Source organism: Protopterus annectens, chromosome 16.part0, assembly GCF_019279795.1.
Source record: "Protopterus annectens isolate FY-2018-M chromosome 16.part0, PAN1.0, whole genome shotgun sequence".
In the NCBI taxonomy this organism is placed as follows: Eukaryota; Metazoa; Chordata; order Ceratodontiformes; family Protopteridae; genus Protopterus; species Protopterus annectens.
The window spans coordinates 624124653-624152558 of record NC_056750.1 but is presented as its reverse complement, the minus strand read 5'-3'; the positions used below and the strand labels follow the sequence as shown (position 1 = coordinate 624152558).

The 27906-nt window shown below is 39.6% G+C and overlaps 1 protein-coding gene across 1 annotated transcript in view; it reads left to right on the top strand.

Annotated features, from left to right (window-relative positions):
* The window catches only part of ADAMTS13 (ADAM metallopeptidase with thrombospondin type 1 motif 13), a 1149238-nt gene that overhangs the window by 81872 nt on the left and 1039460 nt on the right, over nt 1–27906 (top strand). Inside the window, exon 5 of the mRNA XM_044058222.1 lies at nt 14988–15127. Coding sequence (XP_043914157.1) covers nt 14988–15127 — 140 coding nt within the window. The remainder of the gene's footprint in view (nt 1–14987; nt 15128–27906) is intronic.

Genomic DNA, 27906 nt, shown 5'->3' with positions numbered 1-27906 from the left:
TACATCAGTCCTTCTTGCCGAAGAGCCTGAAGCAGAAGCAGTTTGCACGAGTGCCGGTTGGCTGCTACCTGAGTTTCGTTTCTGAATTGAAGTTGATGTCTTCTAAAGCTAAGTACCCCATTGGGGATACTTTTTTCGTGCTCTAACAGATGTCAGAAAAAGTTAACAATTTTCTCACCTGTGGAAAGCAAATACCACAGCGAGACTTCCATTCTTACTGCATCACCTATTTAGGCCCAGACCACGATAATGCCAGAACTATACATTGTTGGGCCCTTATTGTAGCTAAATATTTTCGCTGTCAGTCCCCGTATTCTGATATGGCTTTAGTAAGCCATCCGACTACTGATCTTCCAAAAAAAGTTAGGATAAAGACAGAGACAGACCACACAGGTCCAAAACTGCTGACGACACTTCCGTTAAGCTAGTCATCAGTTCTCTGGTCCTCAGTGAGGTGCTTTCGCAACCCCTGATGCCTGCTTCTGTGGATTTGCAGGCTGCTACCGAGACCTGTTTGGAGTCCAGTATGCTGCGAGACTCTTCTTTGACTAAGGATCCTATGGATGTCTCTACCTTGGATGGGTCCAGAGCTGCTGAGCAGGCACTGGCTTCCAAGGAAGTTCTTCGCACTACTGATGCTTGGCACAAACTGACGACTTTTTTCACGTCTTCAGTTCTTTCTAAAACTACCAAGTTTCTAAGGCCCAAGGTACAAACTATGCCTAAAAAACTGACGACCCAAGCTCAGGCACCTGCTTTCATGCCTCAATCTGAAATGCTTAAAATGGCGGAAGACCTTATGCTTATTAGGGGAAACCAGCCTACCCCTTGCAAAAAAAAAAGAGACTTGTCCCCAGCAGTTTTATCTGACCAGGAGTCCGATAACTCTGAGGTTTCTGAATATGAAGACATGCAACCCCTATCTGCTTATGAGAATTCAGATGCAGAGGAATCCATTCCTTCTGCTTCTTCTCCAGAGGCTTTTTTATTTGGTGAAACCCTACATACTTTAAGGGAGCATTTCCAATGGGAATGTCAGGACTATCCTCAGTCCAAAAAGAGACTCAGGGAATTCTTAGATTTACCACAGCACAGATCTTTAGCCATTCCTCCTGTCTTGGATGTTGTAAATGATGTCTTTATGAAATCCAGCTTGACTCATGACACCCTTCCTCTTGCTCCCAGGAAACCTGACAGGTATTACAGATTCCCTGACTCTCACAAATTCCTTTTCAGAAATCCTACTGCTGACCCAGAGGTCATCTCCCAAGGACCCAAAGGAATTAAAGTAACCACAGCTAAGATTCCCACCCCTTCAGACAGGGATTCCTGAGCTTTAGACAGATGGGGTAAAAAAGTATGCAACTCTTGTCATTAGGGCACTAAATTGCCAGTTCCACGTACTGAAATACCAGTGACATACCATGGAACTTCTCAAACAAAAAATATCTACCTTTCCTGTTTATGCAGAAAATAAAGAATTACAAGAGTTTATGCATTCTGCAAGCCAAGTTACTAAACACACCTTGCAATGTGGCTTTGATGCCCTAGAAGCATCTTGTAGGGCAGCAGTCACTGGTTCTGTACTTAGACAGCATGCTTGGCTTAAGGAACAGACCTTGCCAGACCATGTTAAATCAAAACTATTGGACACACCATTGAACAAAGACAATTTGTTTGGCACCAAGGCAGAAGTCTTAAAAAAAGATGGAAGAAAAAGCTAAATCTATGCAGACAGTTAAATATTTCTTACAGGTCCAGCCTCCAAGGTTCAGTAGGCATTGCCCTCCAAGCACTGGTCCTTTCCAGCTCCCTCCAGGCCAGCTCAGCCAAGACTTAGGGGAAGCAGACCCCCCAGACAGCAGTCCCAGGGAATGCAGAGATCTAAGCAATGGAGTTCCTCCACTTCAAAAACAGGGAGTGTTGAGCCACTCCCTTATGGAAAGAACTCACAGTGACTTTACACCTCCACCCCTTACCTCTGTCCACCTGCTTGTGCCCCTAGGAGGAAAACTCTCCTCCCATGCAAACAACTGGGCTTCTATTACCAATGACCGATGGATCCTCAACATAGTGTCCCAGGGATTCAAAGTTTATTTCCACACTCTGCCAGCCCGAAAAGGGTTCCCAGATCTTCCTCCAAACCAATGGGCAAAGGCCAAAAAACAAGTCCATTCCCTGCTTTCCATGAGGGCAATACAGCCTGTTCCTGCAGACAAGATAGGCCAAGGTTTCTTCTCCAGGCATTTCCTGGTATCCAGAAAAGAGGGTACCTGGTGCCTAATCCTCGATCTATCAATTCTAAACACCTTCCTGGTGATACCAAAATTCAAAATGCTCACCCTCCAGCAGCTTCTTCCTATGCTTTTCGAGGATGCTTGGTTAGCCACTCTAGACCTAAAAGAGGCATATCTACACATTCCAATCAGTGATTCTTGCAGGAAATATCTATGTTTCAGGGCAGGATCTATGCACTTTCGGTTCTCTGCACTTCCCTTTGGCTTATCCACTGCTCCCAGAGTTTTCACAAAATGCCTGGCTCCAGCCATTGCTTTTTGCAGACAAAGAAATATTCAAATTTACCCCTACTTAGACGACTGCCTGATTCAGGCAGACAGGAAAAGCTGTTACAGCGCCTGACCTTTGTGAAGGACCTACTGACCTCCCTGCGGTATACTATAAATGAAAAGAAATCAAAACTAGTCTCCACTCGAAAAATTGTATACCTGGGAGCAAGCCTGGACACAGCATCCCATATGGCATTCCTTACTCCAGAAAAGCAAGTCTACCTGACAGGCTACTTCACTCAACTAGCCACCAGAACCCAGTTAACCACAAGGAAAATCCTGCAAGCTCTAGGGTTCATGGCCTCTTGCATTCTACTCATTCCATATGCCAGACTGCATATGAGGAAATTACAATGGTACCAAAAAAAGCCTTTGGTGTCAACACTCTGAAGACCTGGAAATTATCATACCTGTGATACCCAGTCTAAGGAAAAATTTTCTTTGGTGGGCAGCAGCATGCAACCACAACAACGATTTTCCCTTCTCACAACCCCATGCTGCCCAGACCCTCACCACAGATGCATCAGATTATGCCTGGGGTGCACACCTGGATGACAGGTGCATTCAGGGCCATTGGAGCCCAAATCAAGTACATCTGCACATCAACCAAAAAGTGATGCTAGCTGTGCAACACGCTCTGACAGCTTTCAGACCCCTACTCTCCCTGGGGCCTCTAGTGATCAAAACCGATAACACCATGTGGTATATCAACAAACAGGGAGGAACTAACTCTTATCCTCTCTGCAGACTCACCATGACACTTTGGCACATGACTTCAGCCATGAAAATTCACCTGCTAGCACAATTCCTGCTAGGCTCCCTAAACTCTCTGGCAGACAACTTAAGCAGAAACCTGCTAGTCCCACACGAGTGGCAGCTAGACCACAGAGCCTTCAACCATGTAACCCAGAAATGGGGCACCCCAAAGGTGGACATCTTTGTCTCCAACAACAATCACCAGCTCAGCAAATTCTGCACTAGGGAACCTCACAGCATGGCCTGGAAAGTGGAGGGTCTAGCCTTCCAATGGGTAAACCTCTCGATCTATGCATTTCCCCCTCTACTACTAATTTCAAGGGTACTGCTCAAAATAAGGGAGGAAAAAACAACTGGCCACGCCAGCACTGGTACCCACTGCTGTGCAGCCTGTCACCCCTGCCACCATGGCACCTACCTCAGATCCCAACACTCCTGACACAGAAGAATGGAGAATTCATGCATCCAAAATTGCAGACCCTGAACCTGACAGCCTGGCTTATTCCCTGACCTCTCCTCCAGCTGCCAGCCTAAGCAAACAAGTCCTGAATGTTACACCTGAGGCCAGATGCCCCAGCACTAGAAAATCCTATGCTGACAAGTGGAAAAGGTTTTGCACCTGGATCCAGGCTAAAGGAGCTGAAACAGCACAGCCCTCCCTAACTCTCATCCTGGATTAACTAGCAGACCTACTACACAGGGGCCTATCTTTCTCTTCTGTTAAAATTCATGCCTCTGCCATCTCTGCTCATTACAGCACAGATTCACCTCTCTTCTCACACCATCTCATCAAACAGTTCTTAAGAGGGGCTAACAATTTAAGGCCACCCAGAAGAGCTCCTACCCCAGCTTGGGACCTTAACTTTGTGTTGGAAAAGCTCACCCTACCCCCCCTTTGAGCCTGCAGCTTCAGCAGAGTTAAAATTCCTCTCTTGGAAAATAGCCTTGCTTCTGGACATCACTTCAGCTAGAAGCATTTCAGAGCTACAAGCACTCATGGCTGTAGAGCCCTTCATAATTTTCCATGCTGATAGGGTCTCCCTCAGGACTAACCCAACTTTAATGCCTAAAGTGGTGTCTGGTGTGGCTCTCAACCAATCATTTAATTTGCCCATCTTTTTCACTAACCCACAAAACAAGGAGGAAAGAATTCTGCATTCTCTAGATGTCCACAGACAGCTCAGATTCTACCTGGATAGGACTAAATCTTTTAGGAAAACTGACCAATTGCTAGTCAGCTCTGCAGCAGGGGAAGAGGGCAAGGCCATATCCAAACAAACAATCTCCAGATGAATAGCACACTGCATCCATTTCTGCTACAAACACCTCAGGATACCACCTCCTAAGGGGGTCAGGACACATTCTACAAGGGCATCCTCTAGCTCTGCAGCTTTTCTCAGAGGGGACCCTACTAGGGACATCCTGGAGGCTGTAACATGGACTTCTTTTCATACCTTCTCCAAGCATTGCCACCTGCCTATCTTCTCCAAATTCAGGGCAGGCTTTGCAACTGCAGTCTTGGAGGGCATCCTAGCCAGCCCCAAGTCTTCTTGACTGCCTCTATCCTTTTCTTCAGCTTTGGGAATCAACCCAAGTGTGAGGACTGCAACAGTGAAACACAAAGAACATAGTACAGTTGTGTATATTTACCAAAAATGTAGATGTTTGAGTGTATTCACTGTTGCAGTCCTGGTTTCCCACCCTCCATCCCCCTTCTCTCTCTCTCTCTCTCTCTCTCTCTCTTCCTCACTCCTTACAGGGATTTTTTTGTATTTACTTTCTACTGCATGTGTTCTTCCACCATAACCTAGCACCCTATTTGGGGGCTCCTGACCATTGGGGCAAGAAAAAACTGATGTAATGGTGTCGGCTGCATGATTTTATACCACTAACAACCTGATGTCAGTCCTGGAGTGACAGCAACCAATGCAGAAATACTAAGCCTCTGGTATTTGGGCCGACTGCGGGCTATCCCTGGCAGGATAACCCAAGTGTGATGACTGCAACAGTGAATACACTCGAACATCTACATTTATGGTACATGTGCACAACTGTACTTTTTCATCTATTTTGCTGATATGGGGTTTACAAATATGACAAAGATGTGTTCCAGAGCTGTAGGTTTGTTTATTTTGCAAAGTGATTCAGTTATGTATGGCAGTTTTCTGTTTGAAGGAAACAGCACTACATTTTATTGTATGAGGATATATCTGGAATAATGATTTGGAAATATAGCATGCTGCTTTTTTCAGAATCTGAGATGAAGATAGTTGTCAGAATAGTTTAAGGAAGAAAGGAAGATCTGTGGGTAGTTTATATAGAGAATTCTCCAAGATAGCAGTAAGATGGAACATGTTAAATACAGTTTCTTGGAGAAGAGAAACAGTTTAAAACAGTAAGGGCAGTGGTGTAGCTAGAGTTTGTGCTGTCCAGTGATGTCTTTGAGTTTGCTGCCCCCCTCACAAAATCATGGTCAAATGCCCCCCCCCCCGTACACAGCCTTCAACCCTGCAGATATTTCAGTGTCCCGTTACTTGGCTATTTCTCCTCATTTATCACAAACAATGTAATGTGCATAATGTTTTTTGCTTTACTTCTACAATGATTATTTGAATTTAAAAGTTTTATTTTAAATTTTATAGCACGGACACTTATAGACATTTGCTAAACAAAGCAATACAGTCTCATGATAAAAACACTTAGCATTAAAACTTCTCTGTCATTGAAACTCACATACCCTGAAACAGCATTGAAACGCACATTCAAAGAAAATGCATCTGGCCAGTGGCAGATAAAGTTTTCTTTTGGGCTGTTTTCAAATCATATGCCCCTTGTATACATATTTAAGACCATGCATAAATGTATGTGTTCTTTGATTCACCTTCCTGATTGTATTAAATTATATGACTTGTATACTATAGCACAGTTGTTACAGCATGTTTTAAATGTATTGTTTTGCACATTTTTCCAGTAAGCAATGAAACAAAATGTATGAACCAGTGATGACAGAAAACTGCCCATTTCAGAACATTTCCATCATAAAAGTCTACTCAAACTTCTGTCATCACAATCCACACATACCACTCAACCTCTTAGAGCAAGAAATTTGGATAAAGCCATAAATAAAAGTAGGATATCTTCCCCAAAATAGGGACAATTTCAATATTGCTCTTACAAACTTAGAAAATTAATAGAATAACATGTTTTGCATTAGCATGAATATTCTGAAGGGTGTGAAGTCTGTAACTCAAATGTCTGTCATTATTTTCTAACTTCAATCCTTAATGATTTGCCACTAATTTGCCAGAAAATCACAATTTTATGAATAACAGACCAAACATATGTGGTAAAAATCTGGACATTCTATGAAAATCTGAACAGTTGAGAGGTATGCCACCAATATCAGTATATTTGCACAGTTTCTGCAGAAGTAAAAGCCATCTAAATAATTCCACATTAAAGAGATCTGTAACTAATGAAGAGGTTGCTGCTAGCAAACAACTTTATATTTCATGGTTTTGTCTACAAATAAAGTGCCTGTTGCCCTTGAGGGTTATGGGTAGTATTAAAGGGGTAGAGGGGAAACTTTTAAGATAACTAGCAGATGATATTCTGAGAGTATCATCCGTTAACTGTTGAACGCATGGGAATAGAGTGCCATGCTCACTAATTCAAAACCACGTACAGCTACTGCAGCATTGCCTTTGCTTTTGTTTAAATTAGAATAATCTGTTTTTATTACTTTATGTGTTTCATATTTCATATGAATATGTAGGTTATAGTAAAATACTGATTGGGAAACTTTCCAATTATTCCCCCAGTGCTTTGTCTTTTTTGCTTCAATTAAGGGATAATTCAGGAGCAGTAATTTCTTCTATAGTGGTGACATTTGGTTGGGTAGATCTAACTCTGTATGGGAAGAAGTGGTGTGTTAAGATATTGACGGGCTTCCAAGAGTTTGAACGTTTGAAAAAGGGGAATCAGTCAATAATGTTAAGTTGATTAAGTAAGCCTGGTTCTTCACTAATGAGGATGAAATGACAAGAGGATATTTTCAATAGGAGTTTTTTTTTTGAAGGACAAAGAAGTGTAGATGTCATAGAGATGGAGAGAAATGTAATATAGACAGAATACTTACAGAGGAGAATAAAACAGATACAGATTTTGAGCAGCAGGGGATGTTAATGGATACTATATCAATAATGAAGTTGAAACTTCTTGGGGATATATCAGTTGAATTTCTGATCCAGCCAAGAAAGGTTGTAAAAGACTGTCTGATGTATTCATTCTCATGAGCTTAACCAGTTGATATTCAGGCCACCTAGAACTGAGCAAGTATGTTGTTTTTCTCCTATCTGAAAATTATGCCATGGAGGAAGGGATTTTAATTAGTACTAGACTGATATGCAGAGGCAATAAATAGTTTAGTATTGCTGTGTAAGATTAGTTTTTACTGCCCACTTAAGGTCTGAGGTGCAAGAGTATTTTGTGAATCCCACTTATATTACATTCAGATGCTTTTGGTTAGGTTTAATAATCCTCCAACAATAGTAGGTTCTAGGGTATCATTTGGAAAATGTTACAGTGAGTGTAGACTGGAGTACCATCCGAATTTATAGATGTTTTTGTTATTCCAAGAATGTCAGGGTGATATTATGGGAGCAATGCTTTCAAAGATCACATTTGTTGTTTCTGTTATTTAAATGTCTTATTATGAGATATTTTAATTGGATTGCATTTGTCAATGGTGATGCTGGTTGGACTAGGAATTTGTTTCTTTTTTTCCTCTTCACTTTGTAGTAGTTAAAAAAAATTAGGGGTGTCATGGATTTGGAATACTATTGGACAGATAAGTAGTGAGTGAGTTAGAAATTTATCTAAGGGTCATTGCAGTGTTTTTATACAAAAAAAGTTAATTTGGATTGTTTTTTTTCAGTGATGCTTAAGTGACTGATATTGATGAAGGATGTATAAGGTGGGTAGAACATAGTTTGGTGGTAAGGAAAATGACAAAACAGGTACAGAAATAAAGCTTGTCTGAGTGGTTACCATACGGATAATCAGAAACAGAATTAAGGGGATTAGACGCAATAAAGATTATTTATTAGTTTTCACACTGTATCAGGAGGGCTGATAGATATGAGCTCTGTGCAGGAGGCCAAGTAGTCTCTGTGGTAATAAAGATAAGTGAAAGGTATGCCATAAGTACATTGAATGAAATTATGGAGATGCAATGAAATGGAACACAGACAGTAGTGAAGAATGGGAAAATGGATAGAAACTTGCAATATTGGTTATTCAGTGCTAGTGGAACCAAAGGTCATTATATGTACCACAAAGGTCAAGTTAGGAGTTAGTTGAGCAAGGAAAGTAAGGAAAAAAGCTAAGCTAGCCCTTAGATAACTGAAAAGGTAGTAGAGGAAACATTGTGATAATGCCTGCTTTCAGCAAAAGTCTGAAGTTATGCTAGAAAGGAAAAACTGATATGTTTAACAAAATATGTTGTTGTCTTGTGAACAAAGAGGAAAGAAAGAAAAAAAATATTTTGTTCTAACCAAAAGGCTGAAGTTTGAGGTTAGGGAGGTTTGGAAAAAAGAGAATGTGGGTGTATGGTTCAGTGTAACTCTTTGAGGAGGATGAAGTATGAGATGAAGAAACTAAAAAAGTAGTGATGAAAAATCCTTTTGCTTTCACCAATCTAAAGGATTAACATTTGAAGGTAGAAAAGTAAAGAAGCTTTATTTTCAGCAAAAGACTAGAGGACATGTAGAACAAATGTTAAGAATAATAAATAAGGCATATTTTATTCAGCCAAAAGACTAAAATTAATATTGTCAAGGCAGATGAAAGGGGAGGATTTTAGGGAAATTATAACGTGAACAGGTCTTTACTAAACACATGGTTGAAAAGTAGTGAAGGGACATAGTTACATACTGTGAGTGATGAAAAGAGAAAATTATTTGTAATGAATGCAAAATTCTGCAGAAAAGGAAGGTATGAAGTTATTATAATCTTAAAGACTGAAACAATGAGATAGAGATGGAGAGGGTGGTTTAGTAAGGATATAGGTATGGAAGTGGTAGTGGGAGTGCTTAGAATGTTTAAGGCTTTGAAGGTTGTAATTGATAAGTTAGCAGACTGACAGGTCGGTGATAATAAACATGTCTAGATGTGGTTAAAGAAGTTGAAGAAAATCATGTAGTGGTTTGAAATGTGGTTAGGGTAGGGAGATAAAGTAATGCAAAGCGGGGGGGGGGGGGTTTCTGCCAGATTCTTCAAATAAAAATCAAAAGTAGAAGAAACCAATCCTGCAGCACTAGAGCAAGATTCAAGGGAATAGTGCTACAGAGATAACTGTCTCTTAGGAATTTGTGTCAACCATAAATTAATGTTGGGTATCAGTTAAGACTGTGCCAGAATATCTATTACAAAAAATGACTGTCTCTTAAAGAGTGGTTCACTAAAATGATCCTGTACACAGGAGGGAGAAGTAGTATGTTGTAAATGGAGAACTAAAGTTTTCCCAGTCAGCAGCAGAAAGACTTGGTAAAAAACTACTAATTTCAGCATGTCCACCCTACTCTTCAGAGTATTACATGTGACTGTCTGGGTGATTCCAGAGGTTATTTTTAATAAAGCTGCAGTAGTTTTCATATAGTAAGAGTTTTGCCTTGAGGCTAAGTGTTCAAACGTGCTTGTGATCAACATAGTGTGCTACAAGTTGTTAGCATATAAGCATCTACCAAGAAATTCAGCAATAGGGGACATCTTGGAAAAACTGTATTAGTCCCTAAAATGATGAAAGGTATATACCACATAATGGAAAAAATTAGCAAACTAGTATAAAGAAATGTTAAGAGGGTAGGGAGGAAGAATATGGAAATTAGTGGAGAATAATATCAAAGATATAGCTAGGTCAATTGATGTAAGCATCCCACTCAAAAAATGTAAAGCCCTAAAACAAGTCCTTCGGAGTTGAGAATCAAACAAAATTAAAAAAAATAAATAAATTAATTAAAATGATCTACACTTGCTCATAATGAGGTTGTGTAAATGACTCCAAGACTGCACTTGCACCAAGCCACTGAAGAGCCAGTGATTTGTAGGGAGCAGCCACACCCTTTGCCCTAAACTAGCTTGGATTCTGAAAATCTTATATAAAAGGGCTAGATGAGAATAAGGTTAAAAGATAGAGAGCGAGAATCAGTAGGAAAGGTTGTTTACTATTCCCGTAGACGGCCACTATTGAAAATCAAAATGCCACATAAAACATTTTCACCAATACTAGTTCAACTAAACATAATAAATGGTTGAAGTAAGCAAGGGTGTATTGTTAAATGCAGCAGATGCTACCACAGTGATTACATTAGCTTACCTAGAAGCTGTACGTAAGCTGCCTGTTTTGTGTCAGTCATATACATTGTACTATCATCATAGATCAGAAGAATCTCACAAATCACACTACATACACTTAATCATATGGTTATCACATTCCAGAAGAGTGTTCAGTGCTACCTTTAAATGAAAGCTAATTTAAAATGCATTTTCAGCTGTCACATTCAAATGTGCAGAAATATTTGTCTTTAAAGCACACTTGTATTTAATCAACATTTTCTCCACATAACATATCAGGAATATCAATTAAAGATCCAGTAAAATACAGATGTATTAAATTGTAATGATTTACAGACAGTTTTACTCAAGCTAGCAACTTTTGCAATGTTATCCTAGGTTTTATGGACTTTTGGTGTTTTCTTGGCCTTTGTACACCTGATGATTTCACGCAACCAGTGCTAACTAGTGTGCTCTGTGTTGACCATGTAGGCTGTAACTCATCTGAGACAAGTGTCTGTTAGTTGCTCAAATGGCATTTTTTTTGTCAATGTGTCACAATGTTTGGATGTGGAATTTGATCACAAGCAGTCTTTTTCGAGTGTAGTGCACATTGAAAGTGGGAAGAAAATGTTCAGTATTAAAGTAAGTGGGATGGAAAAGTGTATGTGAGCGTTTTCGTAGGGGTTGGAGTAAGGGATGGGTAAAGGGATAGATTTGGTGGTGTGTATGTGTATTTATGAATGTGTGTGTGTGTGTGTGTGTGTGTGTGTGTGTGTGTGTGTGTGTGTGTGTGTGTGTGTGTGTGTGTGTGTGTTAGTGGATTATGGTTGGAGTAAAGTCTAAGTAAGTGAATAGTTTAAGTGGTGTGCATGTTTGATGCTGTGGATTGTCTTATGTAGTGGTACTGTTTGGGAAAGTGCTTTTTGTAAGATAATGTGTAGGATATAGGTTGGAGGACAATATTAAGGTTAACAGACATGAGTAAGGTGGGCCAGGGAGTGTAGCCACTTTTCAGACATTGATAAATTGTGTGTATACTTACTGCTAGAGTTTGGGTTAAGCAAACAAAAAGGGAAACCATTTGATTTTGGTTTGCAGTTATTTCATTGTTCAAGTTTTTTAAAAAAAATATGTATGTTGTTTATCTGATGGCATTAATCTAGTTTGTTTTGAAGCTTATGTACATTGATGAAAGATCCTATAATCTCTTAGACACACCCAGCAACCTGTAGCACACTTTCTGTAAAAACACTACTGTCCTTCTCAACTGCATTCTCTGCATAGATTGCTGTAGCTGATATACTACAAACATCTCCTGTTCCATCTTCTGAATGGGATAATTCTACCATATTGTTCTAGTTGTATGAATTTTCAAAAATGTTTTCTCACCTTTTTTCATTCTACAGGAGACACACTAGAAGCCCCAGTCTGCACTCTATTTTACAAATGTTCTCTTACTGCAGAACTGTCAGTCACCTCCACCAAGAGACTCTCATCTACCTTGGACCTGCCCACACAGGAAACTCCACACATTGGAAGATGGGGTAGATTCAAGCATCAACAAGACCATTAGCAAGGCTGGTCAGTTTTACAATGTAATGCCATGCAAGGGCTCTGGGAAATAAGATGTGGATTTGCAAGCAGTGATGCAAGAGGTGAGAGTAGACATTTCTGCTAACACAGAAAAGTAGGACCATGACAAGAGGAGGAGGAGGAACATACTGATTCCAAGTGTAGGTTATTTTGTTATGATGGAGACAGAAATTATGCAGGGGATGCTGGTCTGTATAATACAAGGCATCAAATGCTGTGTCAGCGGGGTGGAAAAAAGCACTAGAGGACGGTGTGTGGGATGGAGGGGCAGATTGCAACAGTATGCTGAAGGAACTGAGGTTAATCCCACTTCTCATCAAATGGGATGGGACAACATAATTATAGGAAGAAGAAGAAGGTTTATGGATTCAGGGAGTAGTTGGTTCTTAAAGTTTGCTACCCAGCCCTACTCCTTCTGTCCGCCTTTTTTTAACAGACTGTGGGACTAACTACTCTTTGCTTCTGCAAAATTACTTTTTCATAAGGTTGTGGATGCAGATTAAGGGAATGGATTGGCAGATGGAGAAGAAATCTACAGAAGCATTTGAGGGTATCAATTGGAGAAAGAGTGAGAAGAAATGGATGGATAGAGGGTAAATAGAATGTTAAGTAACTGAGAATGCCTGACAGACTGCTTATTATAGGGAAATACGGGACCACCCTGGAGTGTTGTAAAGCCAGACATCATAAGTGTAGGGACTCTTTACCCCTGAAATATCTGTCATATCTGTAATAATATGCTCCCTTTGAAGGGTATAATTTCACTTATCAAATGACCACTAGTTATTTTCTTTATTTTTTTACAGTTGAATACTTTTTATATTGCAGTTTTAGAAACGACAAGTTAATATTCGGTGTATATGTGTATCTGACTGCAAATCTTACACATGTGTGTGTGTGTGTGTGTGTGTGTGTGTGTGTGTGTGTGTGTGTGTGTGTGTGTGTGTGTGCATATACATGTGCATGTTTGCACCTGTCTGTGTATGATTTTGTGTGTATTTTAAACTAAATCCAGAAAGCAACACTTAGTATTATAGTACTTCTCTGAGTAGAGCTCTGACTTAATGACATAATGGTTTTCATTTTATCAAATGGAGCACACACCTGGGAATTCATTAAATTACCTAGCACTAGCCTTATTGCTATTGATGCAAAGGTCCTTCTCCTGTGATGCACCCATTTACTATTCAGTTTGAATGTTTCTTGGATCACTGGTATGACTGCACATTGCAGTACTAACCTGCTGCTCATGTCAGCAGTGACAGTCCTCCAGTCACTCTCTCACACACACAGGTACACAGTCTCTGTAACTGTTCCTACTCTAGCTACCTTCCAGTGGTTCCCCAAACCCGTAATACTTTAGTCATATTATGGCACATAGGTGTTAGGCTCTAGTGGTCTAGTGTATCCCCTCACCTCAGATCCCTGTTATGGTATTGGTGTGAGTATGACACTTTAGAGGATCATCCCTAGTGTTTTATACATCCCCATGTGCATTTAAGGTACTTTAAGTTGTATTCTCTGGTGCCTAGTGTTTCTTCGTAGCCCCATCTTTGTGCTACTTTTGGTGTCATTACAACACTTAAATAAAAGTATTCTTTGGTGTCCTGTAATCCCCCCCCCACCATCCCCGATCTCCATACTACCTTTTGTCTGCAGTCAATACCACAATGTGGTGGAGATGGCTGTGATGATCTATGTGGCTGAGTGATGTCTTGAATTGCATAGCCATATTGATGCCTTTATGGAGGCAGTTCTGGGGAGAGAGAAAGAGAGCACACGTCTAATTAGTACATACTTCTCCTTTGGAATGTCTCATTAGCATTCAGCATTGCTGCAGGACCAGCCCTTTGTGACTGAGTGAGGAAACCTACTGCAACATGTACACTGCTGTCTACATATTATGGTATACCTTTATGAATTCAGCACACAGTGTAAGAACTTAACTCTATTCATTGGGAATAAGCATTATACTGATATTTATGGAGTTGTGATGTAGGGGGAGTCTTCTGACTGGGGCTGTGACATTTTACATTTACTTTATTAGAAGCAGTGAAATAACATATGCAAAAAATGCTGGCTAATCATTTTTTTCTACTATGCTTTGACAGTTATTTTGACAACTGTCCAAACAGTTGTCAGACCATGACAAGTCATTCAAGTTTGGTCCAGTTCCAGTACTTTACAGGGTTACATTGTTGATAAAAAGCTTCACAGTGGCATGATCCATTTTTAAGGAGTATATATTGTTTGTTCTTATCTTTATGAGTATTATCAGTCACATTCTTCTGAAATTTGACAAACCAAGTGTGTGCATTTACAAGGGCCATTGGTCTAAGTGCACTTACAGGGATGCCGTCTCTTCTGTCCTAAGTTTTTTTTTTTGAGCATGTTAAAGGGGTTCATGTGTTGGTCAATATTCTACTATGCTGCTAACAGGTGTAATAAGAATAGGAATAGATGTAAACGTAAGGGTGAGTACAATTACTTGAAGGGAGTGATGCAGATCAAAAGCTTTTGTGGTATGACAATTAGAAAATGCATGTTTTGTTATCTGCATTGTACATACTTACAATTCATTTTTCTAAAGTAGTATAACAAACTCACTCCTTCAGTATTCAGAAATTAAACTTGTACTCATTGACATCCATTAAAGAATACACCGAGACAAATTTAGCATTTCTCTTCAAAAAGGCAATCCTATCTTACTTGTCATAATGCGTGCATTTTTTTAAGCCAGAAACTCAAGTCATGACATTCAGAAACGAGCTGTTGATGACCTGAAATACCTGGAGCTGTTACTTGTTATTGGCCCTGATGTCTACCAGTTTCATACACAGGATACAGAAAGATATATCCTTACTAATCTTAACATCGTGAGTACTTTTATTATAACACCATTCTTTATAAATTTATGCTACCTTAATTCACTAAATGAAGGATAATTTTTCATCGGTGTATTGATTTCAGTGGACTGTAATCTAGAGCTATGAGTTATTACTCCTCTTGGAATTCACCATTACCAGCAGTGGCCTGATACAGTGCTGAAAATAACAACTGCTCTTCCTTGATACAAGCATTTTAAAAAGAATGTAATATTCCACATATACAGTCCAGTTTTTCAGTTTGTATCTTCACAAAGTGCAGTTGCATACGTACTTCTGAGTATATTCATGTGAGTATATATGTATGCGTGTCTGTTTGTGTGCGTGCGTTGGGGAGAATCCTGCCATTTTTCTTACTATGTTCAATATTAGTACATCTTAACACTTGCAGTATTAAAACATGTATGTGTGTGTATATATATATATATATATATATATATATATATATATATATATATATATATATGTATGTATGTATCAACACTGCAAGGTACTCGAGCACCAGGATTGTAAATGAAAAAACAAACCTTGAAAAACACAATCCCTGGAAGTAACATTTCACTCACCTTGGAGAAATGAAACACCATAAAATTACTCCAAGTACAAGGGCAAAATCTGAGCACAGTAAAGTTTATTCCACCTTTCATTAAAATTCCACAACAAGAGTAAAATTCTCCAAAATCCAACAGTGAAGTAAGCGCTTTCGTCTGTGAATATACCAGACTTTATCAAACTGTTGTGTTTCCCTCCTCTTTACACTTAAATACATTTGTATACTTAATTAGTAACCAATTAACTTTTTAAAAATACAGTTCACTGAGAATTAAAAATATGTATATACACATACTCAAGAACTGTGTTAGTAGGATTGCAATACATGTAAAATGTTGTTACCTAGAAGAATATATAAAACTGGAAACGTGAATTTTTATTTCAGTAATTGAACCTTCCTAAAATTACAACTTCCTAGCTCTCTGTTTTAACACTGGCCGTATAGATAGGTGGTCATTAATACCCGGGAATTCTGTAGCATTTAATGTCAATTGCCAGTGCAGTGCCGTAGTTTCTAGTTCGTTCCCCCAGTCACCTCCTCTGATGTTCCTTTTCGCTATCTCGAGTATATCAAACTTGAAACTAGTAAAATTGGAACACATTTCTGAATGTTTAAAATGGGCATTATTTTTGTTCTTGGTTTCCATGGCCTACGTGTGTTCATAAATTCTTTGCCTTAAAGATCTTTCTGTTTTCCCTACATAGAAATTGGAACAACCTTGACATGTGGCAATATAAACGACCCCTCTTGTTTGACAATTACCACCAACCATCCTAATAGTGGGTGTCATATCTCCTACCCTGTATTCACTGCTTTCTAAAAATCAGTGAACATTGGTTACACCTACCACATTTGTTGGTACGTTTAACTGTACATATCTGTTTTGTGTGTTCTAATAAATATTTCATATTTTTCCCCTCTCTGTTGGTAAAGAGTGGACCCGTACCTAACCAGTGGGTATAATCTTCATGTCCTTCCAGAATCACCCAATTCTTGGTAAGAATCTTTTGTACCTCCCTGCCAAATGAACTAAATTCTATTACCATAGAATGTGTATATCTATTGATCTGGTTACTTTGTGTTTCCTTAAAAACTTGTTGTCCTAATAGGGGAATAAATTTATTACCCCATCCTTTCATAATCACTTATATATAAAGCTGTATATAAATAGCTGTGTGTATGTATGTGTACATATATATATATATATTATATATATATATATATATATATTATATATATAATATATATATATATATATATATATATATAGCTGTATATAAATAGCTGTGTGTGTGTGTGTGTGTGTGTGTGTGTGTGTGTGTGTGTGTGTCTGTGTGTCTGTGTGTCTGTATATATATATATATATATATATATATATATATATATAGGTTCATAGGTAAGTACTAGGCTATCTGTCCGAGGGCATCTATAAGCCTAGCTAGAATGTGTTGGCTTTTGCTGCTCCTTTAGATTAGTTCCCTGTGCCTCTGTCCAGCATAGCCATTAGTTCCCTGTGCCTCTGTCCAGCAGAGCCGCCCCCTTAGATTAGTTCCCAGTGCCTCTATCTAGCAGAGCCATTAGTTCCCTGCATCTCTGTCCAGCAGACCCATTGCAGTGATCCCCGGGATAAATTTTCTGTTTCCCATCCACTCGTCAAGGTTTCTCTTGAAGATTGTTAGTGAGGGGCTCTGCCTAATGTAGATTGGAATCCTGTTTCAAAGCATGGGGAGTCTCTGGGACAGGAATCTATCCCTCCAGCATGCCCTAGTTATCATTGTGGTGAGGTTTAGATCCCTAGAGCATGTGGCTCTTGGGGATTTGTTTTTTTTTTTTAGGTGAAGCATGTCCATCAATTCTGGATTGGACATGGCCTTGTATGGCGGTATGAAACCGAGTACAGCTGGAGTTTCTTCAATCTGGTGACATAGGGCATCTGTTTGAGGCCAGTAATCCTCTTGGTGAGGTACTTCTGTGGTCTTTCCAGCTGTTGTAGATGTCTTGTAAGGTACATCCCAAATAGGATGATTTGTACTCTATGATGGGTCTGATGAGTGATGAGTAGAAGGGTACAATAACCTCTTTTGTTCTAGATGCGAACCCTTTTGTGATTAGGTGGGCCACATAGAAGGATTTTCTAACCACCTTGGCAATATGATTATCAAAGGAGAGATTACTGTTTACTTGGGTCCCCAGATCCCTTATTACATTTTCTGTATTTAGGGGACTACCACATATGTGGTAATTCGCAAGTACTTTGTTTTTTCCAAAGGGATCACTATGCACTTTTTGGCATTTAGCTTGAGGCCATGATTTTGACACCAGGTATCTGTCTCAATGAGACCCTTCTGGAGGATGTCTGTATCAGCTGGTGAGTCAGTTATGGTCCCCAGTTTGTCTGTGAACTTGGTCAGCCATGTCCTCCTGTGCTTGCTTGTACCTCTGAGAAGTATATACCAAACAGGAGGGGTCCCAGGACTGAGCCCTGCGGGACGTCACTTGTAACCGGTTTAGAGTCAGACCTAGAGCCTGCAACTCTCACCGTGTGGGTTCTATCCGTGAGCCAACTGGCAACCCATCTCATGATGTAGGGGTTTATGTTCAGGCTGATGAGCTTGTCTATAATACCAGAAAGGGGATTGGTGTCGAAAGCCTTTGAGAGGTCTAGGTAGGCTGTGTGGACCTCCTTTCCTTCATCTAAAGCCTTGGTAACTGTTTCAAAGAAGTCTACCTGGTTTAGGTGGCATGATCTGCCCTTAACAAAGCCATACTGGGTAGGGTCCAATGTTTGGAGGTTCCCAATGTCACTGTTAATGAGTTCCATGATGATGCGCTCCATAGCCTTGCAGACCAGGCTAGTCAGGCTTATAGGGTGATAAGTTCCTGGGGTCCGTTTTGGCTCCATCTTTGTGGAGCAGGTTAACTGTAGCTGTGCACCACTCTATGGGTACGTAACCTGTAGAAAGGCTGAGTTTGAACAGTGTGTTTAGATGAGGGGTTAGTTCATTTTGGAGCTCGTCCAAGACACAGCCTGGGACACTGTCCAGTCCCATTGAAGCTGTATTTTTGGCTTTGGATAGGGCTGTTTTAACCTTTGTGTCAGTGATTGCCGAGGCTCTACATTCTTCTGGAATGGTTATGGGCCCTTTAGCGAGTGGGGGGGGGGTGAAGTTTGCACTAAACCTGTCTGCCAGAATGTTGGCAATATCAGTCGGTTTAGTGTATTTTGTGCCATTCTGCACTAACTCAGAACAGATCTGAGAGTTTCCACTTAGGTTCTTGACATAGCTAAAGAATGCTTTGTGGTTATGTTTGGAGTCCTTGACAATTTTTCTTTCGAAGCTAGCCTTAGATGATTTTATGAGGGATCTTAGTTTCTTGCTGATACTGATCAGGGATGTTTTTCCTGCTTGGGATTTTTCTATTTTCTGTACTAGTTTCCTCCTTCTATTGTATAGCTTGTTTATGGCAGGGGTCCACCAGACTGGTTTTCTTTTCTTGGAGCAGTGAGTCTTTGTTTTGCTTGGGATAGCATGATCCATGCATTTTTACAGGTGCTCATAGAGTGCCTTTGTAAGGGATTCAGCAGCTTGGACAGCATTGTCCTTTAGCATGGGGGCTGTGAACCTTTCCACATCAGTCTTAAGTAACGTGGTTTGCTTTTGAAAAGTTTTTCACAGTGGTTTCCTTGATTGGGAATGGGGGTGGAATGAGGATATCCAGAATGATTAGTCTATGGTCTGATCTAACCAGCGAGGGGTTGAACTCTGGTGTAGAACACCGGTAGCCCATGTTAGTGATGACCAGGTCCAATATGTTGTCACCTCTGGTGGGGGTGTTGACCGGTTGATCCAGGGCATTTGAGTTTATAAATTCTAGGAAGCGTTGGGCAAGGGAGTTAGTACTTGAGTAGTTCTCCCAGTTAATGTTTGGGCAATTGAAATCACCAAATATTAGGGTGTTTGGTAGGACCTGCATATTTTCCAGTGTCTCCAGAAACGCGGAATGGGGGTCCTGAGTCATGGTGGGTGATCTGTTGCAAGCTACAATTTGAATTGCAGTTTTTCCCATTGTAAGTTGCACATGGATGATCTCTGAGGCACTGTGCTGTGTCACTAACCTGGAAGTGTGGGTATCCTTGATGAATATGGATACACCCCTGCCTTTTGTGTTTCGGTCTGGGTTCTGTGGCCGAAAAGTATGGTATGAGTTATAGCCTGGTAGTGCTGGGGTGCTCTCTGGAGTGTTAAACCAGGTTTCTGTTACTGCATAGATATCGATGTTCTCCATACTGATAAGTGCCTTGAGTGTATGCATTTTGAGGTTTAGACTTCTGGCGTTGAGTAGCATTACCCTCAGTTTTTGGTTACTTGTGCTATTTAAGGTGGTGGGTTTGTCTTTTTAGCCTTGTCTAAAAAAAGCACTATGGGGGCGGCAAAAGCTTTAGCCAGTATTTGAAAGCCTAAGGGTGACAGGTGCAAGCCATCTCTTACGAAGCAACGTGGCTTGTCGAGCATGTCATCTCAGGTGGACAGATACTGGATCCCTTTTGAATGACACCAGAAACTTAGCCAATTGTTGAAATTGATCATTTTTTCTTTATACTGTGGCATCATTCTTGGTGAGGGCAGGATGCTACTCAGGGTCAGGGTCATACCGGCCTGGGCTATATGATCAGAGAGCTCTTCCATGTCTCTTTTAATGTAGTCCAGGGAGGTACTTCTCAGGTCATTCACACCAACATGGACAATGACAAAGTCATATTTGTACTTGTTCTGGAGTGACCTGAGTGCTTGTGCTATGTGGCAGATCCTGGTGTCCGATAGGCAGCTAACTGTAACCTTCTCCTTGTCCAGCCTAGTTAGTGGGACATCAGTGTGCCTGACCATAGAGTTGCCTATTACTAGTGTGTTGGGTATGTTATTTTGCTTTAAGGGCTGTGATTGCATGGCACACTGATTATGCAAAGTATGTGTTTCATGGTTTGTGATGGGGTGTGGAGGTTGCTTGGGTGTCTGCTTTGGAGGTCTCTGTTGCTTTTGCAGATTTTTATTTAGAGCCTCCGAGTATGTTTTCGTGTATTTATGTGGGCTATTTGCAGGTGTTGCTATTTTTCTTCTCCTCTTGACTGTCAGTTTCAGTCTTGGGTTGAGAGAGCCTTACCTCCAGTTTGGCTGCATAATTGCATCGCTTGTCTATATTAGTGTTTGTTGGTAGGAGGAGAGGGTTTCTGTGTACATGAGGCAGTTGTAACATTGCCTCAAAATGCCCAGATTCACCAGCTGGACTGGAGAGTACACCTGAAACTGCCCTTTGGAAATGCCTGAATAGGTAAAGTGAGCTGTTTTACTGATTGGCTGGTAGGGACGAATAGAGAGTCTTGTCCTTCTGGACAGTATAGGGGGTCTAGTGCTAGGGTTAATTAGTGCTTGCTATGAGTTTTGAGCAAATGCTGGGCAGTGAAATGAATGGTATTACTGCTTAAGTTGAAAGTTTGTCTAGTTCCAAAGGAAAAAATTGAAGAGTAGACTTCGTGGAGCTGGAAATAGTTTAACCCTAGCTAACCGGTGCTGCCCAGTGTGCAAAACCATGCAAATGCAGTTTTTTATAGCAGGGAAATGAAAGAGATAGAAATTAGCCCAAAATGGCCAATAAACTACTAATGTCTGGGCTACAGCAAACAAGGCGTGCAAATTTCAAAAAGAAACAGATCAAATAAGCAGGCACAATAAGCCTTTAACCCAAAATTCCCAGCTCAGAAGGGCAGAATCTAGCCTCTCCTCTCACAAGAGTGCAGACCACCAACCTTCTTAATGCAAAATAACTGGCCTGAAGCCCAAATGCTTAAACCAGAACTAATGCGCTTTTAGAATAACAGACACTGAGCCTTCAATCATCAATTCCCAACTTAGAAGGATGTAAACTACCTGTCCTGCCACAACAATGCAGTCCACAAATCTTCTTAATCTAAAACAACTGGTCTGAAACCCAAGTGCTTAAACCAAAAGGCTTAGAATAACAGTTACAATTTAATCAGGCTACTACCAAGCAGTAATAACAGCAGCAGAATAATACAATTGAGTACTTTTAAGAAGAAGCACAAGCAAAATAAGGTAATAAAGTGGGAAGAAACACAATTACAGTAAAAGCAGATGAATAAAGTGCAAATTGTTTTATAACAATAAAAAAAACGAGCAAACTGATTTAAACAAATTACCCAATTAACCAATAAAAAAACTCAAAACTGAGCCCTGTTCCAGCAGTCTTCAGTCTGACAAGTTCTAACCGCACATTCCTGCCACTAGGGTGCAGGGGAACCTTCTCCAAAAAAAGATGGCCTGGATTAGTACTCAAGTTATACAAACAAAGCTAGATTCAGCAGGCCTGAATCTAGTCTATGCTACAGCAGACAAGGTGCACCAATATCAGAAAAACAGTTCAAACAAGCAGGCACAGTAAGCCTTTAACCAGAAATTCCCATCTCAGAAGGTTAGAATCTAGCTTCTCCTCCCACGAGAGTACAGACCACAAACCTTCTTAATGTAAAATAACTGGCCTGGAGCCCAAGTGCTTTAATCAAAGACTTAGAATAACAGTTACAATTTTATCAGGCTACTACCAAGCAGTAATTAATGCAGCAGAATAAACAAAATTGAGTACTTTTAAGAAGAGGCAAAAGCAAAATAAGGTAATAAAGTTGGAAGAAACACAATACAGTAAAAGCAGCTAAAGTGTAAATTTTTTTTTTAATAACAATAGAAAAACAAGCAAACTGATTTAAACAAATTACCCAGTTAACCAGTAAATATCCGCGATGGTGCAGCAGTAGCATTGTTGCCTCACAGCAAGAGGTTCTCCTGTTCGATTCTCGGTTGGAGTGTGGGGAGTGTCTTCTGTGTGGAGTCTGCATGTCCTCCCCGCGGTTGGGTGGGTGTTCGAAAGACATGCATAAATGGGTGTGCCTTCTTTGAAGGATGGACGTCGAGCTGGCACCTCGGCATTTGTGAAAATCTACTGCCAATCATTAGCAGACCGGAGTTCAGCTGAGGCGACCCCTAACCGGGAAAAGCTGAAAGACAACAACAACCCAATTAATCAGTAAATAAACCTCAGAATTGAGCCCTGTTCCAGCAGTCTTCAATCAAACAAGTTCAGGGCCTAAGCGGGTATGCCTTCACAAATGTTCTCCCTGTATTAGGCAGGAAGAGCTAATGAGACTAGACTAGGATAGAACTGGGATAGGGCTGAACAGATGGGAATGGTAGGAGTGTCTGAAATCAAAATATGATCTCATTGTACTCAGTTGAGTGAGCAAATGAGATGGGCACAGGAGGAGTGTTCAAACACAAATTTACAGGAGGGGCAGTCAATTGCAAAGCCAGCAAGATTAATACCACAACAAGATCAGGGAGGGTAAGTGCAGAAAACTAACTTCAGACAGAGAGAGAGCTCACAATTTTCAGTGAACAAACAAATAAGCAGATAAATGCAGTACTATTTTTAATACAATATTCAATGAAACAATAAACAGAAAAAATAAAATGCAGTACTATCTTATAACACTGCAAGTCTGTATTTATATCAGCTTGTAATAAAGTTGATGTAGCTATGTAAAAGCTAACCAAACAGCTCAAGTATGCAACTATTCATAAGAAATAATTTCAGAGATAAGGGACTAAGACTTTAAGGCACAGAGAAACCTTCTAGGCTAAGACTTCTATACCGAATATCAATGAAGTGAGAAGAATAAACTAACTGCACAGAGAGAGCTCACAATTTTCAGTGAACAAATAAATAAGCAGATAAATGCAGTACTATTTTTAGCACAATATTTAATGAAACAATAAACAGAAAAAATAAAATACAGTACTATCTTATAACACTGCAAGTTTGTACTTATCTCAACTTGTAATAAAGTTGATGTAGCTATGTAAAAGCTAACCAAACAGCTCAAGTATGCAACTATTCAGCTGAAAAAATTATATATATGTACATATATGTGTGTATAAATATATATAATATACACTTGTGTGTTTATGTATATATGTGCACATGTATGTGCATATAAGTATATATATATATATATATATATATATATATATATATATATATATATATATATATGGGTCTGCTTCTTTTGACCTAACTCCCATTTGCCCGCCACCCATTTGCCCGAGACCAAATGACTGAAAGTTCATTTGCCCGACACTTCATTTGCCCGACAAGTATTATTAGCAAGAAAATGGAATATGCCCCCTTCCCCACTGTAGTGCGACCCTGGAGTTAGAATATATAGGTAGGGGGGTGTGGGGGGCACAGCCCCCCACTTACTTTTCTTTTACTAAGCAATATTACATCAAAAGTTAACAATATCATATGAAATGAAGTGAGGGGCTTCACCTCCCACACCCCCATTGTGGGGGGCTGTTCCCCCCACACCCCCACCTATATATTCTAACTCCAGGGTCACACTACAGTAGGGAAGGGGGCATATTCCATTTTCTTGCTAATAATACTTGTCGGTCAAATAAAGTGTCGGGCAAATGAACTTTCAGTCAAATGGGGTCGGGAAAATGAGTGTCGGGCAAATGAAAGTTAGGTCAAAAGAAGTAGACCCATATATATATATATATATATATATATATATATATATATATATATATATATATATACACACACACACACACACACACACATATATATATATATATATATGTGTGTGTGTGTGTGTGTGTGTGTGTGTGTGTGTGTGTGTGTGTGTGTGTAAAAATAAATAAATAAATAAATAAATATATATATATATATATATATATATATATATATAGCTTTTAGAAAAGGGAATCTTATGTCACCTTATCCCTGTCTGGAGACAGAGAAGGAGTTAATTACTAGTTCTGCACTTCAGTTTATTTGGTCTTTGTTTTATTAGTACTCATTCTGTTTCTTATTTTCATTTGGATTGTAAAAAATGACTTGTGTTAAATTAGGCTAGCTTTTAGTTGTAGGCTAGACTTATTATTATGTATGAGGCTGTCAGTCATGATTTATGATTCTTTGTGCTTTTTATGTATATATTAGTTTTCTATGGGTTAAAGTTGTTATTGAAAAATGATCTGATGAAGTCTGGTGGACGAAGGTGCTTATCATGAAAAAAAGCTGAGTTATTCTGGTGACTAAACCTGTTTTGAGTTTGTTTCTTCTGTATCTTCATAGAAGAAGAATTATCATCTGAAGTTTTGGACTGTTTATTACTGTTGCTTAATATTATAACATTTAAGTGTTTTTATTTTTCATTTTTCACAAATAACAAGGAAGTGAAGTCAGTCTTCTAGGCTCCTATCTTAAAGACTCTGAAATATACAATCCATTCCTGGCTGGATTTAGGACAAGACATAGTATTAAAAATAGTGCTTATAGTGCTTAAGAGCGATCAGCCTGTGGTGTAAGATCAGTATAGCTATTTACTTCTGATCCACTTGGTCTTTCTTTGGTGTTAGACACAACATGAAAACCTTCTGGAGTTGTCATGTCATGACTGTGGTATCTCAGATTTGGTCCTGGAATAGTTTGCCAACTACCTTTCTGGTTGGCCTCAAAGAGTATCTGTTATATTTAATCATAATTCTCATTGCGCCTTCACTAGGGAGGCCACACAGTTTTGTCTTGGTTCCACTGTTATTTACATTCACTTTGTATATCCTGGCTTTGTGTGTATTCATTCAAGGAAAGACAAACAGGTGTCACTCTCCTCAGTTTACTTGTCTATGTAAATTGTGAATTCTGCAGGAGACAATTTGGACTGCATCCTTAAGATGAGTGCTTTAAAGACTTTTACTATAGTATTTTTTGCCACCCTGAGGTACTCAGATGCTCCACCTTAAAGCCCCTATATAATTTATGAGGATTCTCTGCTGAAACCTGTGTCAAAGGTGCATAATCTCAGTGTACTCCATAATGACAAACGGGGTACTAAGATGTCAGCTGTTATTAAGTTCTCATGTATCCATCTTTAGAATATTTCTCTTATTAAATACTGTATTCCATCTTAAGATCTATCAGTCAAGGTTCATGCCTTTTTTTTTTCACTTGGTTTTCTGCATCTCCTTTTCCTGGGCTACTAGACTTGTAAATTGACCACTTACAGCTGGTCTAGAATTGAGCAGCTTTGGTACTAACTGATACATCTCATTGGTATTGTATAATGGCAGTTCCCTGGAGTGTGCACTGCTTGCCGATTCTGTCATGCATTCTGTATAGAGTTCCAGACCGACTCTACATGACATGGGCCCTTCTATCAGATGCAGTTGCTGGGTTCATGGTGCCATTCTTATACTTCTCACTTTGCTGGTAGTTTCAGCTGTGCACCTTGAACCTTTTGCTGCACATTCCTTTGTGCTACAGACTCTTCACCTTTTAAATCTACTATCTTGGTTGCTCAGGGAATCCCCCATATTGAATGATTTCAGTAGGTCCCTGAAGTCGTACCTTTTTGCTGTAGTTTTTACTCTTTTAAGTTCAACTGATGTTACTCTTATTCCTTTGAATTAAGGTTTAATTTGATTATGTTTTTTCATTAACTGAATGTTTTATGATGTATGATTTTATAGCTTTATAGCATCATACATTGCTTAGTTTTTGATCACTTAAATAAAAGTGAATGTGAATCCGCAACTAAATACCCAGTGCTTTGTTAGTTGTAGTAGTCCTATGTATCTATTTGTCTTTGCATGGTGGTATGCCTCTTCAACACTGACTTAATGCTCCCAACATATACCTTGCAGATGGTCTATATCACATCAGCAAATCCTAAAAATAGCAAACGCTGATATATCGAACCTCAAAGTCCAATAGCTGAAAACTGCGAAGGAATGGATCAGCAAGCGTTTCCCAGGGAAAAATTTCTCTGGGCCATTATCAGGGCTTTGCTGTTTTCTCCAGTGTGGTGCAATCTCAGAGTTGGTATATTTAAGTTGGGGGGCACAACCCCTTGCATGGCGGGTGTAGGGGGTGAAGCCCCCCTAATTAATTTTGACTTTATACTCTTTTTTTGGATCAGCAAATTTTTTCCATTGCTGATCTGTTCCTTTGCTGTTTTTAGCTTTCGGACTTTGAAGTTCAACATAGCAGCATTTGCTGTTTTTAGCATTTGTTGATGTGATATAGATCGCCCTGCAGAGCTTTTTGCTGTTAGAAAGGCATTACACCACTTATCAGCATTGTTATTCCACCTTGACAGTGAAGAATGACACATTTTTGTTATGGCTGCAGTGTTATCCACTTTCATGGGGAGCACGTTGAATTTGGGTGAGTTCATTCAAGGAATGACAAACAGCTGTAGCTTAGCTGTCCTTCACTTATGATTCTGTGTCTGTTGTGAGTAGTGCAGCAGACATATAGTCACTAATATAGTGATGGCCGATGAAGAACGAGGAGTTTTAAGCAGCTGTGCCATAGTTTTAGTTCTCAGTTTGAAAATCTTATTCCTTCAAAGAGTTTCTCATTTATACATGAGAGTATTAGACCAGTCCACTTCCCTGGTTAATAAAAGTCAAATAAAGAAAGAAAAAAACAAAGTAGTAGTGCACTGTTCTGTCAACTCTTTGTAAAACACAAATAAATGGCTAGAATATTTTATATGAATCAGCTTGCATTTTCATCATTGTCATAATAAAGTCTGCAGTGATTGCCACAGTCTTAGGGCAGGATTTACGGACATTATGTCCAGTGTAGTAGGGCTGATATGTAGTAGATGGGTGTACTAAAATCTTATGAGATTCATAAAGAGTACAATACAGTGGGGTAAAACTTTGTATGCAGTCTTGCGTCACTGTATAGCTGTACTATTCTGTGCCTGAGGCCATGTGTAAATACTGACCCACAGAATCATACATAGTTCAGACACACTAGAACAATAGTGAATGGGATGATTCAAACTATACCAACGTACAGGACTAGATCTACATGTCTACATGTACATGCCTGACTCATATTCCCTGCTGATGTATTGCTCGGCAAACAGAGTAGCTCATAAATTAGGACATTTTTTGCATGATAGGAAAAACCTTACTGAAAATGGACTTCCTTGCAGTGCATCCAAATCACCTTTCACAACCACATTTGTTTCCTCCCCACCCCCACAATGATGCTGCTGAGTTCTTGTCAGTACCTCCCATATTACTAGATACCTTTATTGTCATAATAATGCTCCACTGTTGTATGC